Source organism: Electrophorus electricus, chromosome 13 (genome assembly GCF_013358815.1).
Source record: "Electrophorus electricus isolate fEleEle1 chromosome 13, fEleEle1.pri, whole genome shotgun sequence".
NCBI classification, from domain to species: Eukaryota; Metazoa; Chordata; class Actinopteri; order Gymnotiformes; family Gymnotidae; genus Electrophorus; species Electrophorus electricus.
This window is the reverse complement of record NC_049547.1, coordinates 163,565-177,834: the sequence shown is the minus strand read 5'-3', so window position 1 is coordinate 177,834 and position 14,270 is coordinate 163,565. Positions and strand designations below refer to the sequence as shown.

General features: G+C 45.1%; 1 protein-coding gene across 1 annotated transcript in view; it reads left to right on the top strand.

Moving 5' to 3' along the window:
- Positions 1-14,270, top strand: part of ltbp1 (latent transforming growth factor beta binding protein 1) — a 124,007-nt gene that overhangs the window by 44,288 nt on the left and 65,449 nt on the right. The window contains 2 exon segments of the mRNA XM_035532542.1: positions 7,600-7,748; positions 11,317-11,484. Of these exon segments, the coding sequence (XP_035388435.1) occupies positions 7,600-7,748; positions 11,317-11,484 (317 nt within the window).

Here is a 14,270-nt window from a genome sequence, read left to right as displayed (position 1 = left end):
GGTGGACTGGGATAGTGTGCACTGATATAGGGTAGACTGGTATAGATTACACTGGTATAGGGTAGATTAGGATAAAGTAGACTAGGATAGGCTAGACTGGTATAGGGTACACTGGTATAGAGTAGACTGGTATAGTGTACACTGGTATAGGGTAGACTGGTATAGGGTAGACTAGGATATGGTAGACTCCTATAGGGTACACTGGTTTAGGGTACACTGGTATTGGGTAGACTGGTATAGGGTAGACTGGTATAGAGTATACTGGTATAGGGTAGGGTAGACTGAAAGTGTTGTTCTAAGATCATCAGCATGTTTTAGAGGGTGAATGGTTTCTTCTCCTCTGTAATGAAAAATTCTTTCATCTTTCATAATCTGTTTGTTCTGCTATAGGCCACAGTCACGTATGGACGCCGCAACTGATGGTGTGTGAAACTCTGTCAAAGGTGTTTGGTGAATGTGACCTCTGTATGCAGTAGTCTGCTAGAGAGTACACTGATATAGGGTAGACTGGTATAGGGTAGACTGGTATAGGGTAGACTGGTATAGGGTACAGGGTAGACTGGTATAGTGTACACTGGTATAGAGTAGACTGGTATGGTGTACACTGATATAGGGTAGACTGGTATAGTTTAGACTGTTATAGGGTACACTGGTATAGAGTAGACTGGTATAGGGTAGACTAGGATAGTGTACACTGATAAAGGCTAGACTGGTATAGTGTACACTAATATAGGGTAGACTGGCATAGTGTACACTGATATAGGGTAGACTGGTATAGGGTAGACTGGTATAGTGTACACTGGTATAGAGTAGACTGGTATAGTGTACACTGATATAGCTTTGACTGGTATAGAGTAGACTGGTATAGAGTAGACTGGTATAGTGTACCTTGATATAGGTAGACTGGTATAGTGTACACTGATATAGGGTAGGCTGGTATAGGGTACACTAGTATAGAGTAGGCTGCTACTCTGGTATACACTGGTATAGGGTCGACTGGTATAGAGTAGACTGGTATAGGGAAGACTGGTATAGGGTAGAAAAGGATAGGGTAGACTGATAAAGGCCAGATTGGTATAGGGTAGACTGGTATAGTGTACACTGATATAGGGTAGACTGGTATAGGGTAGACTAGGATATGGTAGACTCCTATAGGGTACACTGGTTTAGGGTACACTGGTATAGAGTAGACTGGTATAGTGTACACTGATATAGGGTAGACTGGTATAGGGTAGACTGGTATAGTGTACACTGGTATAGAGTAGACTGGTATAGTGTACACTGATAAAGGGTAGACTGGTTTAGGGTACACTAGTCTAGTGTAGAATGGTATAGTGTACCTTGATATAGATAGACTGGTATAGTGTACACTGATATAGGGTAGACTGGTATAGGGTACACTAGTATAGAGTAGACTGGTATAGAGTAGGCTGCTATAGTATACACTGGTATAGGGTTGACTGGTATAGAGTAGACTGTTATAGGGAGGACTGGTATAGGGAAGACTGGTATAGAGTATACTGGTATAGGGTAGGGTAGACTGAAAGTGTTGTTCTAAGATCATCAGCATGTTTTATAGGGTGAATGGTTTCTTCTCCTCTGTAATGAAAAATTCAACAGACTTTCATCTTTCATAATCTGTTTGTTCTGCTATAGCCCACAGTCATGTATGGACGCCGCAACTGATGGTGTGTGAAACTCTGTCAAAGGTGTTTGGTGAATGTGACCTCTGAATGCAGTAGTCTGCTAAAGAGTACACTGATATAGGGTAGACTAGGATAGGGTAGACTGGTATAGGGTACAAGGTAGACTGTTATTGGGTAGACTGGTATAGTGTACACTGGTTTAGAGTAGACTGGTATGGTGTACACTGATATAGGGTAGACTGGTAGAGGGTAGACTGGTATAGGGTAGACTGGTATAGAGTAGGCTGCTATAGTATACACTGGTATAGAGTAGACTGGTATAGTGTACACTGATATAGGGTAGACTGGTATAGGGTACACTGATATTGGGTGGACTGGTGTAGGGTAGACTGGTATAGGGTAGACTAGGATAGTGTACACTGATATAGGGTAGACTGGTATAGAGTGGACTGGTATAGTGGACACTGATATAGGGTAGACTGGTATAGATTACACTGGTATAGGGTAGATTAGGATAGGGTAGACTAGGATAGACTAGACTGGTATAGGGTACACTGGTATAGAGTAGACTGGTATAGTGTACACTGGTATAGGGTAGACTAGGATATGGTAGACTCCTATAGGGTACACTGGTTTAGGGTACACTGGTATAGAGTAGACTGGTATAGAGTAGGCAGCTATAGTATACACTGGTATAGAGTAGACTGGTATAGTGTACACTGATATGGGGTAGACTGGTATAGGGTAGATTAGGATAGGGTAGACTAGGATAGGCTAGACTGGTATAGGGTACACTGGTATAGAGTAGACTGTTATAGGGTAGACTAGGATATGGTAGACTCCTATAGGGTACACTGGTTTAGGGTACACTGGTATAGGGTAGACTGGTATAGAGTGGACTGGTATAGTGGACACTGATATAGGGTAGACTGGTATAGATTACACTGGTATAGGGTAGATTAGGATAGGGTAGACTAGGATAGACTAGACTGGTATAGGGTACACTGGTATAGAGTAGACTGGTATAGTGTACACTGGTATAGGGTAGACTAGGATATGGTAGACTCCTATAGGGTACACTGGTTTAGGGTACACTGGTATAGAGTAGACTGGTATAGGGTAGACTGGTATAGAGTAGGCAGCTATAGTATACACTGGTATAGAGTAGACTGGTATAGTGTACACTGATATGGGGTAGACTGGTATAGGGTAGATTAGGATAGGGTAGACTAGGATAGGCTAGACTGGTATAGGGTACACTGGTATAGAGTAGACTGTTATAGGGTAGACTAGGATATGGTAGACTCCTATAGGGTACACTGGTTTAGGGTACACTGGTATAGGGTAGACTGGTATAGAGTAGACTGGTATAGGGTAGATTAGGATAGGGTAGACTAGGATAGGCTAGACTGGTATAGGGTAGACTAGGATATGGTAGACTCCTATAGGATAGACTGGTATAGGGCAGACTGGTATAGAGTATACTGGTATAGGGTAGGGTAGACTGAAAGTGTTGTTCTAAGATCATCAGCATGTTTTAGAGGGTGAATGGTTTCTTCTCTTCTGTAATGAAATATTCAACAGACTTTCATCTTTCATAATCTGTTTGTTCTGCTATAGACCACAGTCACGTATGGACGCCGCAGCTGATGGTGTGTGAAACTCTGTCAAAGGTGTTTGGTGAATGTGACCTCTGAATGCAGTATATCGCTGGAGAGTTTTCAAGTCCAGCCATGTACTGACTCACCAGTAGCAGAGCTATAGACAGGGCTGGGGGGGTTAGACAGGGGAGGGGGGCTTGATAGGGGTGGGGGGTTGGGCAGGGGTGAGGTGTTGCCTGGTAACTGGATGGTGGGTGTTGTGGGCTGATCCTCGTTACCCAGCAGAGTCAGCTGTTCTCACTGTTAGCCTTTATTCTGAAAATGATCCCACCGCTGAGATGTAGACGCACCTGCAATTCCCGCCTGTAACATCTGCTTGTAACACGCACCTGCAACTCCTACCTGTAACACAGACAGGGCTCATGAGCTAACCACATCGTCCCCAGTGAGAAGGTTTGGTGGGGTAACTTGGCATTTGTTCCAGTTATAGTTAAGTTTAATAAAGAAAACTTCGCCTGTCTCTCATATATTTTTAGTGTTGTGTACCTTTCCTATTTATTTTTAGTAGAGTAGATCTGTGATGTGTTTAGGCTGTACTGTGGTGTTGTGGGGTGTAATAGTTCACTATTCTGTATTTCAGGCTGTACTGGGGTGTTGTGGGGTGTCATATTTCACTATTCTGTGTTTAGGCTGTATTAGGGTGTTGTGGGGTGTAATAGTTCACTATTCTGTATTTCAAGCTTTACTGGGTTTGTGGGGTGTGATAGTTCACTATTCTGTGTATAGGCTGTACTAGGGTGTTGTGGGGTGTGATAGTTCACTATTCTGTGTATAGGCTGTACTAGGGTGTTGTGGGGTGTGATAGCTCACTGTGATGTTCAGTGCTCAGACCAGTCTTGGACCAGCATGACTTATGTTGGACCTGTAGGTACCAGCCAGACTTCACATTGGCTAACGCAGGTTTCCTGCTGGCCTTAGTGTAGGCAAGTCATACAAAGGCCCAGTGGACAAAACACATCTATTGCCAAACACATGTATTACCAAACACCTTTATCAAACACATGTATTACAAAGCACCTTTACTACCAAACACATGTATTACCAAACACATCTATTACCAAATGCATATATTATCAAACACGTCTTACCAAGTGCATCTATTACAAAACACATGTATTACCAAACACGTCTATTACCGAACATGTATTACCAAACACGTCTTGCGAAGGCTCCTAACAGTGGAGTTCCTGACTACTCCTGGGTCTCTTCTTCATATCTGCTTTATCAGAATGCCTAATTGGTTCAGCGTAGCAGGTCAGTCTGCATCTCAGACAGAGCAGTCCGGACAGACCGTCTCAGACAGAGCAGTTGAGACATAGCGTCTCGGACAGAGCATCTCAGACAGAGTGGTTCGGACCGAGTGGTTGAGACAGAGCGGTTCAGACAGAGAGGTTGAGACAGTAGCAACCTCTGTGATTCATCAGTTTTTCATGCAGCTCTTAGTCAGGCTGCATCTCTGCACACACCACCTGTAGATCTGTACTGTATATACCTACTGTGTTTCAGTCCAGTCCCTCTCTCACTCTCTCTGTGTGTCTCTCTCTCTCTCTTTCTCTCTCTCACTCTCTCTGTGTGTGTCTCTCTCTCTCTCTCTTTCTCGCTCTGTGTGTTTTAGCATGTGTGTCTGCATTTGCATTCACTTCTCTGAAAAATATTTGTAACTGAAACCTGCCCTGTCTGACAGCACAGTGTGTGTGTGTGTGTGTGTGTGTGTGTGTGAGTGTGTGTGTGTGTGTGTGTGTGTGTGGGCGGGGCGGGGGGTGCGTGGGGGGCAGAAAGATGCAGGCAATTGTCCAGACAGGCATACAGAGCCAATTTGTGTACCTGTGTCTCTGTTATCTTTCGGTTTTGAGAACTCAGAGGAGTTGTTCTTTGACTCAGCTCCAGCTCTTTAGTGTGGGTCTGATGCCAGGTTGGCGTGGCACTGCCCATGCCTGGCATACAGAGATATGCTGACGACTTTGGCATCAGGTACTGTTTGTCTCTGGAGAGAGGGAGAGAGAGGGAGAGAGAGAGAGAGAGAGGGTAAACACGACAGAGACGCAGAATAGAGAGAGAGAGATGGAGAGGGAGAGAGAGAGCGAAGGAAAGAGACAGGGAGAGAGAGACATGGCCCTTGGCTTCTCTTTTAGTTTAAGAATATTACATCAGACAGGCACAGTGCAGGCAGACACTAGAAATTAAATCACCCCAGAGCATCTGTAGAGAGAAATGGAATGACAGGAAGATGGTAAGATTGTGAAGTTGCTTCTCCATACTTTTTGTTTTTGTCATCGTGCTCCATTGGACATTGTTGCCATGGGGACAGCAGGGCTGTGTTGTGTCTGTATCCTCAGCTATACCGGTTATGTAGATCTCAACTTCAGTGGCCCGATGGCATTCCTACCAGTGACCTACCAGTAACCTACTAGTGATCTACTAGTGACCTACCAGTAACCTACTAGTGATCTACTAGTGACCTACCAGTAATCCTACCAGTAACCCTACCAGTGACCCTACCAGTCTGCCAGTATGTATGCCAGTATACATGCCAATATATGTGCCAGTATATGTATGCCAGTATGTGTGCCAGTATGTATGCCAATATGTATGCCAGTATATATGCCAATATGCATATGCCAGTATGTATGCCAGTATAAGGGCCATTATGTATGCCAGTATATATGCCAGTATGCATATGCCAGTATATGTGCCAGTATATATGCCAGTATATGGGCCATTATGTATGCCAGTATGCATATGCCAGAATGTATGCCAGTATATGTGCCAGTACATGTATGCCAGTATATATATGCCAATATATTCCAGTATATTTGCCAGTATATGTATGCCAGTATATGTGTGCCAGTATATATATGCCAATATATTCCAGTATATTTGCCAGTATGTATGCCAGTATATGTATGCCAGTATATATATGCCAATATATTCCAGTGTATTTGCCAGTATATATGCCAGTATGTATGCCAGTATATGTATGCCAGTATATATGCCAATATATTCCAGTATATTTGCCAGTATGTATACCAGTATATATGCCAGTATATGTATGCCAGTATATATATATATATATATATATATATATATATATATATATATATATATATATATATATATATATATATATATATATATGCCAATATATTCCAGTATATTTGCCAGTATATATGCCAGTGTGTAGCCCTGAGATTGTACTGCACATTGCGTTGTCTTCCTCTGTGTTGCCCATCATCTAAGCTCCACCTGTGTGAAGTTTGGTTTGGAATGTTTGAGCCATTAGGAAAACAAACAAACTCCTTCAAAAATCAAGTGACAAGATGACCTTGGGATATGGAATAAGTGCATGTGTGTATATGTGTGTGAGTGCATGTGCCTGTATTTATGTTAAAGTGCATGTGCCTGCCTGCAAATGTTTGTGTGTATATGTGTGTGTGTGTGTGTGTGTGTGTGTGTGTGTGTGTGTGTGTGTGTGTGTGTACACGTGTGTATGAGTGTGTGTGTGTTAGTCTCCCTGCATGTGTGTTTCTACATGGTCCGGTGTCAGGAACAGGTTGAAGGATCTGTGATGTTCTGGTGCCATGTGAGGCAGCCGAGAGGAAGAGGATAAGAGACTGCACGCACACACCACACACACATACACACCACACATACACACACACACACACACACACACATGCGCATGCACACACACACGCACAGACACACACATACACACGACACCACACACCACACACGCGCACACGCACACACACACGCACACCACACGCAAACACACTACACACCACATCCACACACACGTTACACCACACACACACACACACACATGGCCTCGTCCCCCAGGGCAGGAACACAGTGTGTTTGAGTCTCTCTTTAGATTGAACTCGACAAGACCTTCATGGTTCACCTACACGAGAGCATAAATTTGGGGGGGAGGGGTGCGCACACATGCGTGTATGTATGTGTGTGTGTGTGTGTGTGTGTGTGTGTGTGTGTGTGTGTGTGTGTGTGTGTGTGTGTGTGTGCATGCACAAGCAGTTTTGCACCCAAATGATGGTGTGACAAATGATGGGGTTTGTGTTCACTTCCCTAACGCTGCTTTAATGAACCTGCTAATGTGTTCACACCTGCAACTGCTTCCTCGGCCAGCAGAGAATCAAAGTGAAATATGTACGTGAGAAATGAGTACATGAATATATCTTTAAATAAAAGAGAGAGAGAGGGAAGGTTTGGAAACTATTGAGTAACTTTTTGGTGTGTGTGTGTGTGTGTGTGTGTGTTCTCTCCTCATACAGTGTCCAGCCACCTGTATCCATGACGATGCACCAAGGCAAAAGCCAAAAGTTTGTCTTTAAGCCGAAGCTGTTCCACACACACACGCATGGCATGGGACAAACACCAGAGCGTAGCATTCCCCTCACCGCCGGACAGCAGATCCTCCACGGTCAGCACCTCTGCTCCCCTCTCCTCACGTCTCCTCTCCCATGCCGGGTTGCTAGGTTGCTGTGCATTGCTGAGTTCCGCCATCCAAATTTCCAGCATGTGGTGACACTGTGCTCAGAATCTTAGTACTGACGAAACAGTAGGGGATGACTCAGGATTAATCCGTAGCAGCCTTAAGGGTGATTCAGGATTATGTGAGACTCTTGTGTAAACTGCTGTGGTCCACAAACCTCCAGCTCTGAGACCTCCTCTCAGGGCAGGTCACAAGAGAATGGACAGAGTGAGAGGGTCAGTGGACCAAACTTCTTTACTCTTTAGAGAAGGGGTGAGGGGTCAGGGGTCAGGATGCAACACACAATGTGGCTTCAGTTCTTTGCAGATGTTTAACTTTCTTCAGGAAGCAATTCTTTGGAGATAAAATATGCATGATTAATCATTCTCTGCAGAGGAGGGCTGTGTTGTACACACACTTACGTGCGCGCGCGCACACACACACACACACACACACACACACACACACACACACACACACACACACACAGATGCAAGGGTATCTCAGTTCAACAGTTGAAGTGCATCAGTAGCAGCTAGGGTAGACGCCTGCCCCTGAAGACCTGTGTATGGAGGGGTAAGAAGAGAAAGTGTGTGTGTGGGGGTGTGTGTGTGTGTGTGTGTGTAGGGGTGGGGGTGTTTTAGAAAGCAGGAAAGATTATTTAATCATTAAAAAAAAAGTTCCATACAGTGGAATGATCCTTTGTAGCTGTAACTGGCAAAGAGTTAAAGCTGTATGTGTGTGTGGGGGGGGGGGGGGGGGGGGGGGGGCGCATGTGCATGTAGTGTGTGTTTGTGTGTGCTTGTGTGTTTGTACATATGTGTGCATACATGTGCACACATTTATGTGTGTTTGAATGTGCTTGTGTGTATTGTGTTTTTGTGCGTATATGTGTGTGTATGTGCTTGTGTGCATATGTGTGCGCATGTGCGTGCTTATGTGCGTGCGTGCGTGCGTGCGTATGTGCGTGCATGCGTGTGTGTGTGTGTGTGTGTGTGTAATGATCTCCCCATACACATGATGCCCTAACACCAGTCAGCCTGCATCACACTGCACTCTGACTGCCGTATTGTAGACAGGGTTATAGACAAGCTGGCTTATGGAAGGAAGGTCACACACACACTATACTTTAAATGTCCAAATTGGCTTTAACGGAAACTTCAGGATGGAAGAGAAGGCACTGGGTTGAACTAAACAGCAGCAGTCTATCTGTCTGCAGTTCCTCACTATCATCTCTGAGACAGTGTGTCATGGTCATGAGAGTCATCTGTGGTCCTAACCCTCAGTGATTTCAGGAGTCTTGTTTAAATGTAAACAGCACTGTTAAACTCAAACGCCATATTCAGTCAGCACTATCATAGAAATATTCTAACTATTATGAAGGAACAAATTTGAAACATGTAGAAAGCAAAAATGAAATGTAAATCTTAAAGCTATTTAATAATCAGAGCTCTTTGAAATCACATTTTTCAAAGTTGCACTTTCAGTGTGAAATAGTTTAGTTGGTCTTCAGTCTCTGGAACAGGGCTCTGCCAGGTTGCCATGACAATGTCCAGTGGCGCAGGGTTGGCAAGGAGCATGTAGACCAGAACCAGGCCAGATGATTGTACCATCTCTGAACATCTGATAGGATGTTTGGTAAAGACTAAGACCTCAGAATAGTTCTTCAAGTGTCTTGATGTGTGTGTGTGGGGGGGGGGGGGGGGTGCTAAGACATGTCTGTTTGTCTCTGTACTGTGGCTCACACATACACACACATACACTGATAAACAAACATACACAGGAACGTGCGCACGCACAAACACACACACACACACACACAGAGTGAGAACCAGACTTGCATTCATGCATAAACACCTGGGCAAATCACTCTTAAGCTAAGAAGCCCAGGGAGCTCCCGTGTGCGTGTGTGTGTGCGTGTGTGTGTGCGTGTGTGCGTGCGTGCGTGTGCGTGTGTGTTTGTGTGTGTGTGTGTGATTTGATATCTGTGTAATATCTGCAGAGGTCTCAACTGGCCTCCTTCCATATGGACAGAATCACTGCCATACACCATCACAATCAATCCTCCACTCAGAGAGAGAGCACATGAAGGAAAGAGAGGGTGATGTAATAGGAGCAAGTTAAAGGAAAGGTAGAAGGTAGGAGAGTGAAAAAGTAAAGGAGAACAAAAAAAGGAGGGAAGAAAGGAGAAAAAAGAGATCCTTCACTAGATCCTTCACTAGATCCATCACTAGATCCTTCACTAGATCCATCATTAAATCCATCACTAGGTCCATCATTAGATCCTTCACTAGATCCTTCATTAGATCCCTCACTAGATCCTTCATTAGATCCTTCACTAGATCCTTCACTAGATCCTTCACTAGATCCATCACTAGATCCTTCACTAGATCCATCATTAAATCCATCACTAGGTCCATCATTAGATCCTTCACTAGATCCTTCATTAGATCCCTCACTAGATCCTTCATTAGATCCTTCACTAGATCCTTCACTAGATCCCTCACTAGATCCTTCATTAGATCCTTCATTGGATCCTTCACTAGATCCTTCACTAGATCCTCCTGGCCCAGTAGGAATGATTTTCTCCATCTCTCACAGTGAAAGGACAGCAATGGAGGTGTGTTCATGGCCATTTCTCAGAATGGTGAAGTGTGAAGTTTTCTTCTTCTTTCCAGTCAATCTCAATGAGTGTCTGGTTGTGTGAATGTGGGAAAGTGTGTGAGTGTGTGTGTGTGTGTGTGTGTGTGTGTGTGTGTGTGTGTGTGTGTGTGTGTGAGACTGGGTGTGGATGTATTTGGTGGGTGCAGACAGGAGTAGGTGAGTGGGCAGAGGAGAGAGTGCCATGAGTGCCATGCCCTGGGTAGGCTAAGAGCAAAATGCATGATAGTGCACAGCATTACACACACACACACAAACACACACACAGAGGAAATTCTGACTTCATGAAAAACATACCCCAGTGTTCTGGTTGCTGAGTGTTTTAACTTTCTCTCTCTTTCTCTCTCTCTGTTTCTCTCTCCCTCTCTTTCACTCTCTCTTTCTCTCTGTCTCTCTCCCTCTCTCTTTTTTCCTTTTATTCTCTTTCACTCTCTTTCTCTTTCACTCTTTCTCTCTTTTTCACTCATGCTTTCTCTCTGCATTTCTTTCTCTGACGCATCTTTCCATCCTTGTCTTGAAGAGGCTGTACACACACTGGTACAAAAAGGGTCTGAGAGGAAGAGGAGGGGAGGGGAGGGGAGGTGGTTGGAGTGTCGAGGGGGCAGTGGCACCAGCACTAGACAGGCCAGACGTGTTCTCTCTCCTCCTCCTGCACCCGTCCACCTTCCCCCAGGCTGATCTGTCATTCCTTCATATGCTCCCCAGTGCCGAGAGAGAGAGAGAGAGAGCGCTAACAAGTGTGTGAAGTACAGGCAGAGTGTCTGAGAGTTGGGGTTCTGAGCCATGCCCTCCAGCCAGCTGACCTGTCCTGACCTTGCTGTCCTCCTCCTCTTCCTGTCCTTGTGTGTGTCTGCAGCGGGGAACCACACCGGCCGGATCAAGGTGGTCTTCACGCCCACCATCTGCAAGGTATCCTGCAGCAGTGGACGATGCCACAACATCTGTGAGAAGGGCAACACCACCACCCTCATCAGCGAGAATGGTCACACCACAGACACGCTCACCGCACCCAACTTCAGAGTGGGTAAGTAATGCTCCCGCTACTGCCTGGTGTGTGTGTGTGTGTGTGTGTGTGTATTTCCTGTGGGTTGGTCCAGTTGGGTTGGGACCTTTCCCACTCCACAGAGAATTAACACACCATCTTCACCTGGACGGATGTTCAGACACCATCTTAATCTGGGTGGATGTTGAGGACAGATTTCTGATGATGACATTTGTCTTACAGTTTGGCTTCAGTTTTGGAAACTTCTGCACAAAGTGCTTCTGTCCCACGAAACAACTCCTAAAGACGAATGTCTGGGAGGCGTCTGGCTGCCAGGCTGCTGGTAGTGAGGGATCCATTTGAACTCGCGCTTGCACGCAGGAGTGTGCTGAGAGTGTGTGTCTGCGACTCAGCAGTGTGTCCAGACTGGCTGAACCAGACACCCTCCTCTTAAGACACTTCTGCTCAGTCCCAGACTGGTGGCTACAGAACGTGATGGATGAGTTTGTTCCTCTAGAGTCCTTCTGTGAAGTAAGCTTGGCCGGTCCTGCCCTGGCAGGGGTCAGTCCCGCGGGGGTCGATGAAGGGTCATGTGTTTCACTCCATGTGCATTAGGATGAGAGCTGCTCACAGAGGGGAGATTTATCACAGACCTACGGAGGCCCAGTGAGAGTTTGATGTGCCATTCTCTCCTTCTCTCCCCCTGTCCCCCCCTCTCCATCTCTCTCCCTCTCTATCTCTCTCTCCATCTTTCTCTCTCTATCCCTCTCTTTTTAGTTCTCTCTCCTTCTGAGTATTAAACTGCATTAAGCCTTGTGACGAACATGTATTCCCGGGAGAGAGAGAGAGAGAGAGAGAGAGAGAGAAAGGGAGAGGGAGAGAGAGAGAGAGAGAGGGAGAGGGAGAAAGAGAGGGAGAGGCAGAGGGAGAGAGAGAGAGAAAGAGAGAGGGAGAGAGCAGACCTGTCTACAACTGTAAGACTGGAGATTTTCACTTACCCAAGGGAATGCTTGTGAAATCCACCCACAGCTCCTGTCCTTACCAGAGTTTATAGGGGTTTTATGGAGAACAGCAGTTGTCCCTTATTGTGCAAACTTTTCACAGATAAATTTATAACCAGTATGAACAAATGACTTTGAGGCTGGTTTAAAAGAAGTAAACTGTGTTGTTAAGCCATTTGGAGAATTGTGGTGTGACGGCCTTCTATGGCGGGTGCAGTGTTAGCGGGGCTACAACTCTCTGCTTTCACTGTGTGGCTGTGTTTATCATTAATTCTTTGTTTTATTTTGGATTCTTTTGGAGAGGTAAATGTTTATCTCGTTTAATCCTTCAGAAGAGTTTGTTGGTTCGTTTGTGTTAACTCTGTTTACATTGCTTCTCTTATTGAGAGCTCTGCGCTTGGCATGACCAGACAGGAACGTTCTGTATATAACGTCTTGGGAATGGGGTCTGGTGATGGGGGTCTGGTGATGGAGGTCTGGTGATGGAGGTGTCTGATGTGTGGATATTATATCACACGCCTTCTAAGCAGCCAGTTTCACTCTAAATGTTGGGCTTTGGTCTGCTAGCCTGCAATCATCTTCATCGTTCTTAAACTGTGCTGACAGATGTAATCAGAAGTGTCGACCTATAAATACTGTCACGGCCAAAACCAGGACATTCTTGGCTAAATTACACATTATTCCCTCTGCTAACCTATTGCACTTTCTGCCTCAACAGTTCCTGAAAAATTTGTTTGCAGTGGAAGTGAAAACCAAATATTTTTCATTCATATCTGGGTGAGGCAAGCCACGGAGATATTGACCCACTTTTACTATGAAACGGCAAGAAAGTGTTTAGGAGTCAAGAGGGGGCTTGTCAGAGCTGGGGGGGACGAACATTGTGCCCCTACCACCAGGAGAAGAGTCCTACAGACCAGTCTGCTCCGCCTGCTGCATGTGTAGTCTCATGAACTCTCCTGTACGGTAGCATTGCCTTGTGGACTGTTATGTCAGGAATAAATAATTCTCTCCTGTTACAGTCTTCCTTCCCAAGTGCATACGTCTTGCATCATGTAAGTGTGACTTCTCTATATGTGTTCCTTCTATATATTAATATTCCATCCCTGGTATTCTTTATTTTCTTACGTAAGTTAGAGAAGTGCATAAGCTGTGCAGGTCATCATGGTTACCACTGCCCTGGTCCTGTTCCGATCAGCTGGAGTGTGCTGGTCCGGTCTGCTGGGGTTCTGGTGCTGTGCTGACTGTGTGGGTCGTGTGGGCTAAACGTCGTGGTGGTCTGGTGTTTACGTGGGATGTTTGTGTATGGAAGGGCAGTAGTGCTACACTTAAAAGTACAATAAGATCAGAAGTATGTTTTGATGTGTCAGACAGGCATTTTGCATACTGCATTCTGTTCCAGTCTCACTGTCACAGAGGTCAGAGGTCAGTACTACATTTCTCATTTCTTCTGCATTCATTTCATTTATGAATATCAGTATGACATGATATTCGTTAAATCAGATGGTAAATCTGTTTTCTTCTTTCCTTTGTGATGGTGTAAAATGTTGATGGGCGTTACCTGCTGAAGCCAGACACTCTTGCTCAGACTTGCCGTCTTGATTGGCTCATTAGTGTTGGTAATATGCATGTGAGGTGATTCATTAAATACTGCAGCATTTGGGATTGTGGCGTCAGACGTGACCCGAGCTTAGATGTGATCATCTCCCTGCTTAGCTGTGCTCAGACCTTTCAGCAAAGATCTTTAGTTAAGTCATTCACATTTGGTACTGGACTAGTAATCAGAAGGTTATCAGTTCAAGTCCCACCACTACCAGGTTTCCACTGTTG